This window comes from Danio rerio, chromosome 21 (assembly GCF_049306965.1).
Source record: "Danio rerio strain Tuebingen ecotype United States chromosome 21, GRCz12tu, whole genome shotgun sequence".
Taxonomy (NCBI): domain Eukaryota; kingdom Metazoa; phylum Chordata; class Actinopteri; order Cypriniformes; family Danionidae; genus Danio; species Danio rerio.
Genome location: NC_133196.1, coordinates 21,675,518 through 21,692,708, shown reverse-complemented (window position 1 = coordinate 21,692,708; position 17,191 = coordinate 21,675,518). Strand labels below are relative to the sequence as shown.

Below are 17,191 nucleotides of genomic sequence, written 5' to 3'. Positions count from 1 at the left end.
AACCTACGCCAACATGGGGAGAACATTCTAAATCCACACAGACTTTCTTGCTGGGAGGCCACAGTGATAGCCACTGAGCCAACGTGTTTCTGAGTATTATTGTGAAAATTGCATATTGCTTATTTAATTAATCAAAAATTGGAACAGCATTTGGTTTAATAGTCAAAGTACTATCATGTACAGTAAATAACAACAACAAAACCCCACAAACTTCATACAAAATAAATGCTTTAATTGTCATGGTATTGAGCATACAAAGTGAAGCTTTACATTTTTTACCAATTAAATTGGAATCACCCAATTTGAGGTATTTTTGATGGTTTGACGTAGTCATATTTGATGATCAAATAAATAATCAAATTCTTGCCAAATGATTAAACTTGCTCTGCAAGTAAATCACATTTTTGTCAAAACAAGTTTTATTTCTAGGCCCTTGCTGTCAGATCTGACATGATGATTTCAACATTTTCTTGCTACAGTCTGATCCTTCACTACTTTTATTTGTGAAACACAAGCAGCAGCTTTATATAATAAGCATGTAGAATTCATTATGTGCACTAGAAAACACCTTAATAGTGTTTCACTTTAAACTAGTAAAATGTATCATTTAAGTATATTTACATAATTAGATCTTTTTAAGATGCTTTACAGACAATCAGTTGAATCCTATAAAAGTCCGACATAAGACAAAACAAAAGCCCAAATCTGAAAAACATAATGGATTTAAACAGAGACTGCGATGACAGGTCGGCTGAGAACTGGACAGATGAATGGTATCAAGGCCACTGGAATTAGTTTTCTCTGTGAACGCATGTCCCAACAGCAGAGACACTGAGAAATGGGACACCGCTCAGTAAAACACACCCATGACAGCACTTGATGTAGTAAATAAGTCTGAAGGACAATAGCGCACATTACCTGTCAGCTTAAGTGAAGACATGAAAAAATACTTTAGAGCTAGTTTTATACATCTACACAGATGAGCCAAAACAGTATGACCACCTGCCTAGTAAGCACCATCATGCTGAGGCATGGCTACAAGACCCACAGAGGTCCTTCAGTTCTTGTAGGTTTTAATGTGGAAGCATTGTGGCTTGCACTTGTAGGTCCAGCACATCCCACAGATGCTCAGTTGGTTTGAGATTTCGGGAATTTGGAGGCCAAAGCAACACATTGATCTCTTTATGTTCTTCAAACCATTCATGGACAATGTGTAAAATGTGACAGGGTATATTAACCTGCTGAAAGAGTCCACTTTCAAAAAGGATGCCATTGACATCAATAGATATACCCAGTCTGCAACAATATTTATTTAGGTAGCATATCAAATTTACATCCTATCACTCCCCCAAGTAAATAGTGTACATCTAGATAGCCAACCTTAAAGTGCAGAGAGCTTAATTGGTCAAGCAAGCTTCTCCAAAACTTCTCCAATTCCAGTTCCGACACTCATATATTTATGTTAGGTGCTTTCATGAGTGGACAGAGCTGCTGAATTACATTTTATGTTGTGACACACTCCTCCTTTAACAACTATTACATTTTGTGTAACTTGTGTCACTTCCTTACTCACTCCCAGGGCCGTTTAAATCAAAGTTTATATTTAGCTGCACCATGTTGGTGTTTTGTAACTTCTAATATTTTATAAGGTGGGTCATTAGCCCAAAACACAACCCCAACCTGGAGGACTAGGACATACACTCAACCACTACGGGCAATTTAGCTTACCCAATTCAGCTGTAGCGTATGTGTTTGGACTGTGGGGGAAACCGGAGCTCCCGGAGGAAACCCATGTGAACATGGGGAGAACATGCAAAAACTCCACACAGAAATGCCAACTGGCCCAGCCGTGAATCGAATTAGTGACCTTCTTGCTGAGGCGACAGAACTACCCACTGTGCCACCATGCTACCCCAACTTGTGGCACAGTAGACCTTTTGTTGGCTTGGACCATACAGGATATTGTTTGTTGTCATTGATGAGCTTAGCTGCCCAACATCCTGTTGCTAATTTTAGTGTTGTCTTTCCTCTGACATTTTTTAGTAAATTTTCACTTAACGCTGACTAAAAGCAACCTACAAATCTTGCCGTTTCAGAGACCCAGATACCAATCACTTTTTGAGCCTCGTCAAATTTACTCAGGTCTTTTTTTCCTACCCATCTCTACTGTATCCAACACAATGATTTACAAGATTGTGATTGTTTGGTTACGTCTAATCTACTCAGTCATATTGTTTTGGCTCATTGGTATATATCCAGTTGCACATTAATGCGCCTACAAAAGCTCATTAGCATCCCAGCAGTATGATGTGATCACTTTTAGAGGGAATAAATATGTAAGTTAAGGGTGACGCTAAATGCACAATTATTCCCGTTTCTTATTACCACAAGTTCCTTAAATTACAATAACATTCTGCACATGATTGTACATCAACTTGTTGTGGACCTGGTTGATATCAAGTATCAGGCAATGTCCAGTAAGGGACTAAATGAAAAACATTCACTTCTGTAGTACATTTAAAATGCATCGTCATTATTGAAACCGTCTATCGCTCAATGAAACTGCTTAAAACAAACACTATGACCAAAAGGAAAGACAATTGAAGAGTAATACTAACTGCAAGGCAAGATCCAACAATGTTTTAGTAAGTAGGTGGTCTTGTGACTTGCTGAGAGCATTGATATGGTTTTTTCCACTCACTCTTTGATCAGATCCTTGCAAATCCTAGGGATAAGGATGATCTCCCCCTGTTTGACTTAATACTTAGGAGGCCAGGCTGCATCTTGAGATGCCTTGCCCTCTGTACTGTTGTCTTTTCTCTAACAGATAGAGCAGGTCTTGGACCCTGATCCGCCGGTGCTGTTGGAATTTGCAGCTGTATGGAAAGAAATTCAAACAGAAAGAATCCAAATCTGAGAAATGGGTTATATCTTACACCGCCAATATCATATGAACACTGTTTTTGTTAATTACAAAAAAAATGGTAAGAGTGTTGTCCTGTATCTAGTCCAAATATATAAAAAAATCTTAAATCAAGAAACATTTTCTAGAGAAGCAAAAAATATTGTCTTGTTTTCAGAAATAATATATTAAAATGAATTAAAATATTTCAAAGCGAATATTTTTCCTACCCCATTAGCAGATTATTCTGCTTCTTTTAAGGAAATACTAAATTGTACCTAAATTAAACACTTAATTTTGATTTATTTCTGACAAACACATTTTTGGTTGTCTAGAAAATGCTTTTTGATTTAAGAATGTTTTGATATTTGGACTAGAAAACAAAACTAAGAAACAAAACTTTTTTGCAGTGCAGTAGAAAGGTGTGGATATTATGGTTCTGTTTCCACCTAGTATTAAAATGTGTTTTCTGTCTGATCACAAGGTATTTACATGCATTCAAATGTGTCTTTTCCTACCCTAGATTTCGTTGAGAGACTTTGCTTTAAATTTGTCATGCTTGCACTACAAAAGCCATCAGATCAAAGTTCAACCAACTCTGGAAGTGGTTAAAAGTGGACCAGCTTTTACGGTTTTAGACTCTCTTTGCACTTGACTCAGTAGAAGTCAGATTTCACTTATCATTTGATGAGATTAAATTAATAGTTTACCCAAACATGAAAATCCTGTCATCAATTACTTACCTTAGACTTCTTATAAACCAGTCTAAAAGGGGTTGCACATTAGATGCGCCACTCAGCGCCGTGCAGCACCTATATCAGTTGGAAGTAACACACCGTGGACGAGCACATTTCAATGTTATTTAAAGGGTCACAAAACACCAAAACGCATTTTTTGAGATTTTGACAATCATATATGTATCCCACATTGCTAAAATCACTATTAGGACACATGTATTTCACTAAAAAGTGAGAATTGGTTGTTTGCGGTTTGAAAAGAAATTTTGAAGCTGCGTCACGGCCATAAGATCCTTGTGTAAATTTCAGCATGGAGACTGGATGTCTGTACCGGCTGGTACAATGTGACGTCTTTGAGTTTTCAGTATTAATTCATGTGCAACTACAATAATATGCATGATATAGCTTCGAAGACTGTGTTTACCTGTTACAGTGTTCAGATGGCAGAGAGACACCATGCTGTGTTGCCAACCATAATTAAAACAAGTGGAAGAAGAATTGTTTGGAGACATGGGTCATCAGTGTTGCGTTTATAAATCTGCCACAACGAAGGTTTTGTTTCCATTTTCCCATGATGAGAGCACATCTCGTGTGTGAACCCAAATTTGTGGATTACTGTGGTCTGCTAACACGCAACAAAAATATGTTTGTAAGAAACATTCTTTAGCCAAGAGCTTTTTAGATCTGGAAATGGTAAAATCCAGATTTGCTGCTCATCTCCTTTAAAAAAAAAGGATCAGTACCAGTTCGTGTTGATTGTCCTGACTACAGATTTGGTAATTGATCAATGTAAACAAAGTCACTGCCTTTCTCTCCTGCATCTAGGTTTGTTTTGCCTTTGTGAAATTCAGCGTGTGAAACTCCACTTTTCATGCAAACCCTTTCCTCTTTCGCCACTACAGTAGACACTCCAACCTAAACAAAGCTGGACCCACCCACTTTCCTGACTTTTTTTTTAAACTAGATGTGTTAGAACACCCTCTTAGACAAGGGGGTTTCATATCCCTTTAATATAAAACTATGCAGATGGTGCTCTGTGGTGCGACAGAAGTATGAACAGTGTCCTGAATCATAGCTGAGCGGCACTGGTGTGCATACCCTGATAAAAAAAAATCTATGCCTAGAATTGTAAAATGCTGTGTGCGTTGCTGAGTGCAAATCCGGTTTCTTTTTTCTGTTGAACAAAAAAAGAAGCTATACTGAATAATGTTGGTAACTGGTAGCCAATCACTTCCATAATAATTTCCGACTGAAGGAAAGCTTCTGCAGACTAAAGAAAAGTTTATGCCCTCAGACTATCAAGCTGATGATCACTTAACACACCTCACACAGACTCTTCCATACCCCTCACTGCACACCATAAATATGTAGCATGCACAGCACTTTAAACAATCCATAAATAAAACAATACATCCTACAACTATGTGTACACCTATTGATTGTACATATCGCTGTCAATAAAACTTTGTTCTGTTTTTTTTTTGTTTGCACCTAAGCTTTTCACTCATCATAGCACACGTGATGCTGATGATGTGACAATAAAAGTGATTTTAATTTGATTTGATATTTGCTTTCCTACTGTGGAAGTCAGTGATTACTGGTTTCCAGCATTCTTCAATATATTGTCTTCTGTGTTCAACAGAACGAAAAACTGATTTGAAACAAGTCAAGGGTTAGAAAATGATGACAATTTTCATTTTGGGTGAACTATACCTTTAAATACAGATGACTGAAAAATCAGTGGAGGATTTGGAGAGCATCTTAAGCATTATTATTAAATATTACATAGTACACAATCAAAAATGATTCAAAAGAGATTTCAATACTCAACATATAGATAGCTGATTGCAGGGGTGTCCAAACTTGGTCCTGGAAGGCCGGTGTTCTGCAAAGTTTAGTTTCAATCCAATCAAATAAACCTGGGCTAGCTATTCAAGCTCTTACTAGGCTTTCTAGAAACATCCAGGCAGGTGTGTTGAGGAAAGTTAGAGCTAAAATCTGCAGGACACCAGCCCTCCAGGACCAAATTTGAACACCCCTGCAATAAAGTAACAATTGTATGGTGCCACTGCTAGGTGACACAATGACACAGACCATGATTGATCAACAAAATTACTACGTTGTAGGTCTTTTCTGTGTGTCTTATATCAAGTCTAGTGCAGATGCAGTGAATATTCAATAGTCTTGACATGTTGTTCAAACCGTTTTTGGCAGCTGCTTCCTGTCTGGCTTTGACTGCCTCTTCCATTGCCTTTAGTTTTGCCTCATATTCCTCCTGCCTCTCTTTCCAATGCATCCGATTGTTTAGAATACCATCAAACATTGGCTTGATTTCAGGATGAAAACGGGAGAACTCCTGTGATACACAAGGAGAGGATGGTTGCTAACTAATCTTATTGGCCAAAACATCAACTAAAAAATGTACAAAAAGTGATCATAAAGATGTACCTTATAGACGAAAGTACAGACGAAGTCAATAAAACCACACTGAAGCTTCGGCAGCTCTGCAGCTTTGTTTCTGTCCATCATGGGCTGGAAAAAGATAGATTGTCAGATTATTCAGTCTTCCTAAATGTTTCTAAGACAGTTCTTTCACTGACTACTACCAAAACTATAGAACACCCAAGACATGTTACTCATATCTTTTTGAATGGGGAAAAGTGTAACTGTCAATATGGTGATTAAAGCCCCGCCTAGTAGTACAGGAGCCAATCATTGATCGCTATCGACTGACAATACTCTGATTTAGTGTAATTTTTATGTTTAGAAATGAAACTAAAGTGACAGTTGTTTAATTTTATTGGTGATTCTTAATATTTAATGTAAATGTAAGCTTGGAAAGCAGTTGTGGAGAATTTGATGTTTCTCCATTCAAACAGAATGCCCGAGCATATTGCCCGAGAGGTGTTTCAAAGTTGGCCGCTGAGTAAATTACTCGCCTTAAAGGGACTTTGCTACTACGTAAGGAGCTCATCACAAGTTTTGCATGAAAACAGATACTCACAATAGGCTGTTGCTCAAGAACGGTCCTCTCAAGGTCACCCTGCTCCCAGAATTCAGCTGCTACAGAGAGGGCAACCTAGGATGGATGAATTGACACTTTGTTTATTACAAAGAAGCAGAAGCATTGTCTCTTCCCCAGTTTACTTCTTTTACCTTGCTCTGCACCTCCCATGGCTTTGTGATAGCTGAGAGATCACACGCTGTCATCATCATGGCCCTGGTAACATAAAAAAACCATCAAATGTATATTTTCCAAAAATTTATCATCTTAAAATGCTTATTGTAGATTTTAAAGGAAACACATACATTACAATTTCTTTCCTTGTTGTCTCCAGTGACATGAAGTCTATCCATTTCTTTCTTTCTTCATAGGTTTCAGAGAGATCCACAATCTTCTGAAACATCGTCCTCTTTCTTTTTAGGCAGAGAAAAAGTTGGGCTGAGTACATAAAAAGCTACACAATTGCTGCATGTTGCCAAAAACATTATCCACTCCAAATGAAGATCCAATCAGAGACTCTTTATAGATATTGTATTTATAGATATCTTTATAGATATTTGTGCAGGCAGCAAGGGCGTCACTAGCGGGGGGAAATGGGAACAGAGTGCCCTTGCAATTTAGGGGCCCAGCAACGGGCAGAGGATGACTAGATGGACAATTTTCCTTGCGACCAAATACCCCACCAATCCTGCTTTTCACTTACAGGCCCACTTCAAATATTTGGGCATAGGGTCCAAAATTGTTGGCGACACCCCTGCCAGGCAGTGCATTAAAAACTTAAAACAATTAATTGTTACATATTGTTAGAACTTACTTGAAGTACAAGGCAAGGTCAGTTGCAATAATGGCAATATCAATGAGGTGGAAGACATGTTCTGTTTGTCTTCTGTTGAGGTTCTGGAAAATGTTCAACGACTAACAGAAAATAAAGCAAATGTTAGTATCAAATCTAATAAGCAGCTGCTTATTTTATTGGGCATCTGGCTCATACCTCTTCGCCTAACAGGAATTTGCCAAATTCCAAGTGATGCCTTTCTAGAATGGAGGATCCATGCAGCTTGGCTAGAGGATTTTGGGATCTGATCGTAAAACATACGAATGTGATGATAATTATAATCAGTACAAGGACTACTAGTAAAAATGGTAGTATAAATGTAGCAATAAGGCCCTGGTATACTTCAAAGTTTTTTTTTTTTTTTTTGACGGCAAACAGATATGTCTAAATGCTAAATACTGTTTTTATAACACTCAAACACTCCAATTCTGCAGTAGGTGGGGTTGTAAATGTGTTACGCTGCTAGCATGTAACACTAAACGCAACAATGGTGGCAAAAAAGAGAGAACAACAGTTGTATAAACATCTGTCAAACAGCCTTCTCCATGTGAAGCGTGACTGTTGAAAATCACATCTTTTTTTACATTGTTTTCTTTTTTCTGCAGTCAGACACTGAATGGCTGGTATGCACAAACTCATAGAAAAGACATGGCATGACAAGGTGGGTTTTTTTTCCAAATATAGTTGTTTTAGATGTAGTAGTTGTAGTTGTTTTGTCCCCTGTCAGACCACAATTAATAAACAAATCGGGAAAGAAGGTGGAGTCCCACCAATTGCATAATCGCCAAAGACCAATGGTAGCTCAAAGGTGTTCAATGAGTCAAATATACAACGAAAGTCTGTTTTAATTAGCGGATTTAAACTTTTGAAATGAACTCAAAACAAACTTAATTTTGGACAGATTTGTTAGAAAATCTTTTCAATTCATTTTTCAATTTCGTTTGAAGTATACCAGGACCTATAGCAGTTTACTGACTTCACTTGGTAGAGGTTATTTGTGCCTCTGTGGTCGATATCGTGCAGGAAACCGGCAGTGATCATGGCCATCACCTCCAAATCCGTGTAATACTGCTTCAGTTTGCCTGTCTGGCTCAATAAAAACAAACAAAAATTATGATTTAATGACATTTGTTTGTCAAAAGTGTGTAGTTGCAAAAATGTAAAAATCTGTTGAGCAACCAAACTAGGTGGGGCATATCAACATTAAATCAACCAATTGAACGAGTTTGTGTGGGGAAACCTGTTCAAAAACAGTAAAAAAAAATTTTGCAATTGTTGAACTACACTCAATAAATTAAATAGTATTAACTAGAACTACACCAACATTTTACCACTATTCTGCTGCCTGCTTGATATATTAAATATTTCCTATAGAAATAAAATCTTGTTGTCTGACTTTTAAGCATTTTCCTGTACATCTATGTAACACGCATTTAGTTTGGAACACAAAAAGTGCTCATACAACACAGCATCACCAAAATCATGGTTTAAAATAAAACATAACATAAAAATATCTTCCAAACATAAAAACAAGCCAGGTCCTACCGTGAGTAAAGTGAACATGGTTTGTCCAACATTGAAGCCATGGCGCCAGTTGTGATAGGTGATTCTCCTGTAACCTTTGCTGACAGAGTACATGAATCTCACCAAAACCTTTATTTAAAAAAACAACAACAGCTAGTTAACATGAAATTTCATCACAAAATCATTTATCTTTATTTTTAGAAATAAGAAAACGGACCTCCTGAGGGACCTGGAACTTTTTAACCACTCCAACTTCATAGTACATCTGGATGCCACACATAACAAGCTGGAGTTCAGTGCAGTCAAAATCTGAAAAATGGAAAGCGTAGATCTCAAACTTCTTGGGGCCAGGCAGCTCTTTTTTCTGTATGAAAAAGCGAAAATAAAGTCAGACAACGTATCACCTTTAATAAGTAAAGTATTGGCACTATGCTGAATCATTTGAATTGCATACAATGTTCAGGTACCAGCTTTGACTGTTACAAAAAGGTGGACAGTTTACTTTTAGCAGCCGAATTGAATTGCGTACAGAGTTCATGGACCAGCTTTGACTTACAAAATGGTGGACAGTTTACTTTAAGCAGCCCATTGAAGCAGCCAAATAAAAAATATTTATGTATATTTATTTATAGTATAGTTGAAACAGCACAACTATATATGTAATTAGCATATGGCTATGTTGCTTCCCATTAAGGAAAAATTTCTTTATCTCATCAAAATATAAAGTATTTAGAATTAACCTGATTACAATTTTTTAAAGATCTTTAATTATTAAAACAATAAAACAGTAAACAGATCAGTGTACCAGAATCTCCAAAAGCTCCTCCTCCTCGCAGTCCCTTGGCTCCCTGTCAAAATATTCTCTTGTTTTCTACAAAGGTAATAACAAACAAAACTATAATCAGTACAAGTAAAATACAAGTTCAAAATCAAATGAGACAAAATAAGTCGCTTGGAACATACGAGGATATCTTGAATCTCATCATCTCGACATTTGACATGGTACAGCACCATGTCCTGGGCAATATCTTTCCTGTTCTCCAGTTTATTCATTTTGTCGTAGGTGTCTGTGTTGAGAGCCGACCAGCCTAAAAACTGTGTCAAAGCCTGTCAAGACAATAGCATAGTGCTTCATGAGCCAACAAGACAGTGGGAATCCATCTCTGTGATTCTATAAATATATAGAGTCCAACAGTTGAGTTCCAGAAGAAAAACAGCATTCATTTTCTCCATAGGGATATTGACAGATAGACTTGTTCAGATAGACAGATAGAATTTGTTCATCTACTGCATATACTGTTTTCAAATCTTTATGTTTGAATTAATTCAACTACATTTGTGCAAAAAAACTACATTACAGTGCAATGTGACGTCTTCTGGCTCTATTTTGACGGTCCATGCGCAGAGCGCAAAACGCAGGGCGCAAACGCTTTCAGGGCGTGTCAGAACACATTTTTGCTAATTTACGGACAGGAAAATTCAATTTGCGCCAAGGCGCATGGGCTAAAAGGGTTGAGGTTTTTTTCTTAATGAGTTATAGGTGTGTTTCGAGAATAAACCAATTAGAGCCTCATCTCCCATTCCCTTTAAGACCCAGCTGCGTCGCGCCAAGAGCGCATTCGCTATTTACAGGACGCAAAGTAAGTCTAAGTGGAAAAAATGAGCATTTCACAAGCAAACAGTTAACAGTTTTTTAACAGAAAACTGTTAAACAGAGCATCTACTGCGTGAGAATGAGAGATAATGAAACTACTTTCACATTCGCTCTTGGATAGGGAAACCTTTACACACAGACATCAATTAGCCTATAAATAATTAATTTTGTTTGTTAAGCGCAAAGATTTGTTTCTAAACTATTTCTAAATTCAGTTCTAATTTCTAGCAAATGAATAAATGAACGATAATGACCAAGTGTGGTCAAAATACTGAGTTATTTCCAAATACAACTGCCATGCCCCATATGGTCTAAAACCTGACAGGTGGGGAAATCTAAGCTTGTTTTTAATAAAACAAATATAAATATGGATATATTAAATAATAATGCTAATAATAATAACATTATACAAAAGCAAATTGTTATGAATGAACTGAAAAAGCCTCCCGAGATGAAGGCATAAAAGCAGTGATTTTTCATATTTATGTAGGCTAGAAAATAATATGTTTTGTAATATTTTAATCCTTTATATTTATATCCTATATATATCCTTATTATATCCTATATATATATATCCTTAATATAAATTTTTTTCATATGTAAAGATATTTGCCTATTGCTCTCTTGTGCGTATTAAGCAGTGTATAAACGAGGCGCAACTCTGCGCCGGAGTTTAGACCGGGTTAGTTTTGGTCTAATGAAAAATCTACTATAGTTTCTCAAAATAGCAACGCGCCAGCGGTCCGCCTCAGAACGCCTTTCTTTTTAGACCAGAACGCCTATGGGCGCATAAATAAGCGCTAATGCATTTGCTATTTAAACAGCGTAGCGCAACGCCTCAAAATGACTCTTGTGCCAAGCTGAAACTACCAAAAGACTATTGCGCTGCGTCTTGCGCCACACTGCGCCGGGTGTATGATGGGGCCCTTTAAGTTTTTAGCAATAATTCATGAGAAAAACTTTGTTTTGAACCAATCAGCGCGCTCTATTGTGTATGAGGTGCAACTTCATTAATTTGCATGACACCTGTTACAGGTTTTAGATGACAGAGAGACACCATGTTGTGTGGCCAACCGTAATTAAAACAAGTGGAAAAAGAATTGTTCGGAGACATGGGTTGTCAGTGTTGTGTTTATAAATGTGCCACAACAAAGGTAATAGCCCATTTCACACAGTGATACCGGTAAATATCTGGAAAATTTCCGGAACGACTTTACCGGTATTTTCAAAAAAGCGCTGTTCACACAGGCGAGGACGTTACGGAAATTTTCCGGAAAAGAGCATTCACACATCCATTCCAAAATACCGGTAAATTCTGACATCATTCACCACAAATGAGCTTTAAACGGCTGCGCTTGTATTTGTAAACATTTGACTAAATTACAAACTCTCTGGATGATCAATATTGTTAACAACTTTCGCAGGATCACTTTCTCATGTCGAGATGTTCATAATATGTGCGTGTGCAGGCACTCACAGGCTGTTTCACAGGCACACGCAAAGCTTGAAGGTAAACAAACAACGGCTTATCATAAGCATCTCATCGATGATTATTTACAAAGTTGGCATTAAGAAGAACATATAAACGTGATCTGACTAACTTCTAGCAGCTAAATGTGTCTGGAGAAATATTCAAAGGCTTTTATTCTCACAAACCGCGCGGACGTAAATGCGCCTGACTGTTGTGATTGGCTAAATCAGACGTCTAACGTCAGCACGTTCATAACGTCCGTTATTTTCAAAATAGAAAATTTTCAAAAAAGGTCTGTATCTGTGAAAGGGGCTATTGTTTCCATTTTCTGGTGCGTTTGGGCCCACATTTAACTGCGGATTGGTCTGCTAACACGGGACAAAACAAACAATTTTTACCCAAGAGCTTTTTTTTTTACATCTGGAAATGGTGAAATCTGGATTTTCAATTTCTCCCCTGGAATGCGGTTCCAGTTTGTGTTGATTGTCCTGTCTCTACGAATTTGGTAAGTGTGTGATCAGTGTTATTTGTTTATGCTTGTTCAGATGTATAAGTTAGTATTGTCAGCAGTACTCTTAGTTTTTAAAGACATACCTTAGTCAAAATGATTACAGGGTCAAAAAATTTACAGTACGTTATTATCACTACAGTATTATGGCACAGTATAACAGTTACAGTATAACGATTCGCTGTAATTGCTACTCTCTGAATGTAAACACCTTAATCAAACTACTTGTTGTTCCCTAGACACTTTAAATAATTCTATATGGTACATGAGATTACATATCAGTATTGAGCAGTAAGCTTGTAATAAATAATTTTGTATAGATAAAACAAACAACTTTAGATGAGTTTTATATCTATATTAATTTTATTGTGTCAATCGCAATGTTTCAAGAGATGTTGTTAAACTGTACATGGTTTTGTAACTTTTTGTGGGATTTTCAAATATTTCTTTGCTTCAAGTAAAAGTGTAATGTTGGGAATCTCCTCATAATTGTATAATTATATATATATATATATATATATATATATATATATATATATATATATATATATATATATATATATATATATATATATTAAAAACACTATTGGAAAAATGATACTTCATAGAAACTAATTTGACCTCCATAAGTTGCTCATCATGTTCATCAAATGGTTTGCCATCCTTCCTGTTGTAGAAAGTTGCAACGCCAACAATTTCTTCTTTTTTGTTGACAATTGGCAAGGAGAGCACATTCTTGATGGTCCATCCACTATCATCCAGAGCCTCTGTCTACACAAGCACAAAGTGTTACTACTCTCGAGTCATGAAATAGCAAAATAGCAAAAAACAATACCTGAAACTTGAACATTTCTTCTGATGCTGCATTCATGATGTTGCAAATCTTCAACAAACAATAAAAAACAGTCAATAAATGCATAAATACACATTCAACGTTTCAAAAGTCCATCATACTTTGCACCAAGTCGATTAAAAGAAATCACTTACAAATCCACTCTCTGCTACATATGTGGGTAATCCACTAGCCAAAGCCCAATGATCTGCAGTTGGATTTCTGTGGGGAAAAAGGTAAAAACAGTGTTTTTATAATGCACATTCTAGATAAAGTATGTTAGAAGAAAATTACTAGAAAAAAAGATAAACTTACGGTATGACCTTGATGTCCTCTTTTCCATGCAAAATATAATCGATAACTTTGTAAAAAATTATTTCCTGAGTGAAAAAAATTGACAAAAATATAAAATCATAAAGGGACAATTCATTAAAAAAATAATGAATTAAATTGTCATCATTTACTCATTTGTTGCCCTTTGATTTATGTGATGCAAAAAAAAGTATTCATAAAAATAAATTTACTGTTACAAAGAATGTCCTGGAATTTAGTGTATGTGAATATTACATGACAAAATTATTTAAATATGAAAGTTCAATTAACAAGATTGATGTGTAAAACTGATTTTATATGGCCTCATGTCATTCCACACTTGGATGACTTTATTTAAAACAAATTAGTTTTGTATTATTTACCTGGTTAGGTCTCATAAATTATAGTAGAAAACCAGGTAATAAGCTGTAAGAACTTTTCTGTTACTTTACAGATTTCTTTTTATATATTTATACAAAGTACAAAAATGTCAACTAAATCAGTTTGTGAAAATTTGTGAGTTCATTTTCCACATCAAAGATGGTAAGAGCAGAGATCAAGATGCAATTCGCAAAAATGCAATTCGCATTAAAATAGGCTAACAGAAATCAGCTGTGAATCACAAAGTATGTAACTGTAATTAACACATTTATTGTTAAAGTGTATTTGCAAATTTTAAATCGAAGAGGTTTGATGCAAAAACCTCTAAATGCCGTCTGAAAGTTTCCTCTAAAATGAGTATTTTTTATCAGGCTCCTATGTGTATCTTCAGTAATATTAGTTTTATTGCAAAGAATAAATCCTTTGCATCTAAACTCATATTAACAAATATTTCTTTACTCACTCTTCATTTATTTGTATGCCAATATCTCTAATTTCTTTCATCTTTTCCAGTAAGGACTTAAATTGATTAAATAAACAATACATTTAGTTTTGCATTACCGGACCTTACAGTCGCCCATTTAACATTTCTATCATAAAACATATGCCATGTACTAAATGTTTTGATATGGCAGTTTTACCTCACTCTATTAAAATGTGAATTATGCTTTATGCTGGAATTTGTGCTTTGTTTATGTAAACTGCAAACCCTGCTTACTTTAATTTGGTTGGTCTTCTCAAACATTTATTTTGATGAGCACTCTGAAGCAGACATTGTCCTAATTAAATTGCAACTATTAAGGGGGACATTGTTGGTTATTTTCATTTGGGGGAACCCAGATGCACAAAATGACAAGAGTCAATGACTAAATGAAAGAAATGCATGTCATCTGAACTATCCCTTCAGTTTGAAAAGTGAAAAACGCCGCTTACTCTTCCGTCTGGAGTTACAGGGCCAGAGTAAGGTGGCTGCTCCCCCATCAGCACGGGCCAAATATCAAAGAACTCCTGCAAGCGAACACAACCACTGGGTCAGTCTTTAGGAGAGAGACAGGACAGACTGAAGCCACTAAATTAAGCATGAAGTCTGGCTTCCTCTCAGCAATTATAGTGATTGACGTACCTTTTCCTTGGTCATGTCCAGCAGGCCTACAGAGTACCTGTCACAGTTGAGGTAAGCTCGCACTGTGTACAAAGCTTTGTGAAACTGTCGTTCAATATCTGTGAGCTCTTCAAACACCTTGTTAGCCGACCACAACAGTAGCTATGCAAGAGACATATGAAAAATGCATTAAAAAGCATTTCTTTTTCCATTTATTTGTAGCACTTGCACCAGCAGACTCACCTGTCCTTTACGCGTCTCACAGTTGTGAAGGTAGCTTAGATGAAAAATCTTTAGGTTCAGAGAGCCAACTTTGAGATACTTTAAAAAAAGCTTGGAGAAAGAAGAACATAGTTTGAAAAATGCAAGGAAATGGCATGATCTTACTAAGGCTGTGCTTACACTCGTATGTTTTTGCTTTAAAATAACATTTATTCAAGTTCTGTCATGAAACCCCATGCACGAGCAGGCTGATAGGTCATGCCTAATCTGCTCCTACATCAACTATATGGCACAGGTGATTGGTTGCTGTTAGCAGCCAATGAGCTTACTCCTCAAATTTTTAAATGCCTCAGTGTTGGATTATGCACTGCGAGACCCACCTCCACCCTAGCTCCACCTGTGTGTAGATCTGCTACGGGGGTTACATGCATATTATGTTTGCAGCAGCTGTGTGTTTGACTGTCTGTGAATATGCTGGCAGTAGCAAGTCTCTGTACTTGCTCTGCCATAATAATCAAAGTAGCAGCAGCAGCATAGCAGAAATACTCCTTAAAGGCCAAACACATCAATATTACCATATACAGTTGAAGTCAGAATTATTAGCCCCACTTTGAATTATTTTTTCTTTTTTAAATATTTCCCAAATTATGTTTAACAGATCAAGGATATTTTTACAGTATGTCTGATAATATTTTTTCTTCTGCAGAAAGTCTTATTTGTTTTATTTTGGCTAAAATAAAAGCAGTTTTATTTTTTTTATAAAAATTTAAATTTTTTGGAATATTTATTTATTAAGATTTTTTTGCATTTTTAAAAAATGAACATTTTAAGGTCAATGTTATTACCCCCTGTAAGCTATATATTTTTTCGATAGTCAATAGAACAAACCATTGTTATACAATAACTTGTTTACTTACCCTAACCTGCCTAGTTAACCTAATTAAACTAGTTAAGCCTTTAAATGTCACTTTAAGCTGTATAGAAGTGTCTTGAAATAAACATGGCGCTAATAATGGGGGGTGGGGGGTGGGGGGGTAAACACGGGGCTAATAATTCTGACTTCAACTGTACATATTTACTACCATACTAAAACTCTGAGAGTTGTCATGAGAGAAAGAATGAAAACTATTCTTGTCCATATTGACAATAATCAGAAAAATGATCTCTCTGCACATTATACATTGCAAAACGCATGATACATGACCATTCACACACATTGAGCATGTGCATATTTTGCCGTCATCTGTAGTTATACCGGTTAATAATGTTAATATGAGAAGGGGTTGACGAATCAGGGAGCTTGTCCAGTCAGAGAGTGATTGTGGACTGAAGGGACTATGTCTGAAACCTTCTGTTTTAGTTTGTCTTCATACAAACTTTCCACACTAAATTGGGGTATTCAGTGTTTTCAAAACAAAGTGTGTTTTCAATCGCAGTGTGAACACCGTAACAAAACTTTACAAAACACATTAGAGGAAACGGCATCTAAATGCCAAGTATGATTTACCATTCTTATTGAATGTATTTTAAATACATAAATCCATAAATACTTATAAGTATAGATGAACTTAATGCAAAGAAAATTATATTTATTTCTTGACAATTAATTAGATCAAATAAAATTAACTTTCTACTTTTACGATGGATATTTATTTGATTTCAAATAACAAAATTAGTGTTCTGTTTTTAGTTTTTTGTAATTGTAAC

The 17,191-nt window shown here is 36.1% G+C and overlaps 1 protein-coding gene across 18 annotated transcripts in view; it reads right to left on the bottom strand.

Moving 5' to 3' along the window:
* Positions 1–211: 211 nt before the first annotated feature.
* Positions 212–17,191, bottom strand: part of pde6b (phosphodiesterase 6B, cGMP-specific, rod, beta) — a 54,228-nt gene continuing 37,248 nt past the window's right edge. For 14 of the 18 annotated variants that reach the window (XM_073935236.1, XM_073935233.1, XM_073935235.1 and 11 more), the window contains 20 exons: positions 15,506–15,595; positions 15,284–15,424; positions 15,094–15,168; positions 13,783–13,847; positions 13,623–13,689; positions 13,471–13,518; positions 13,257–13,406; positions 9,966–10,109; positions 9,808–9,873; positions 9,220–9,366; positions 9,024–9,131; positions 8,455–8,564; positions 7,635–7,722; positions 7,458–7,558; positions 6,949–7,056; positions 6,796–6,859; positions 6,644–6,718; positions 6,088–6,171; positions 5,842–5,995; positions 212–2,876 (listed from right to left, as the gene is read on the bottom strand). In XM_073935236.1, the coding sequence (XP_073791337.1) occupies positions 2,821–2,876; positions 5,842–5,995; positions 6,088–6,171; positions 6,644–6,718; positions 6,796–6,859; positions 6,949–7,056; positions 7,458–7,558; positions 7,635–7,722; positions 8,455–8,564; positions 9,024–9,131; positions 9,220–9,366; positions 9,808–9,873; positions 9,966–10,109; positions 13,257–13,406; positions 13,471–13,518; positions 13,623–13,689; positions 13,783–13,847; positions 15,094–15,168; positions 15,284–15,424; positions 15,506–15,595 (1,941 nt within the window). In that variant the 3' untranslated portion in view covers positions 212–2,820. Of the gene's footprint in view, positions 2,877–5,180; positions 5,509–5,692; positions 5,996–6,087; positions 6,172–6,643; positions 6,719–6,795; positions 6,860–6,948; positions 7,057–7,457; positions 7,559–7,634; positions 7,723–8,454; positions 8,565–9,023; positions 9,132–9,219; positions 9,367–9,807; positions 9,874–9,965; positions 10,110–13,256; positions 13,407–13,470; positions 13,519–13,622; positions 13,690–13,782; positions 13,848–15,093; positions 15,169–15,283; positions 15,425–15,505; positions 15,596–17,191 lie in introns of those variants that run through there. The other 4 variants (XM_073935229.1, XM_073935231.1, XM_073935232.1 and 1 more) reach the window with 4 other exon arrangements.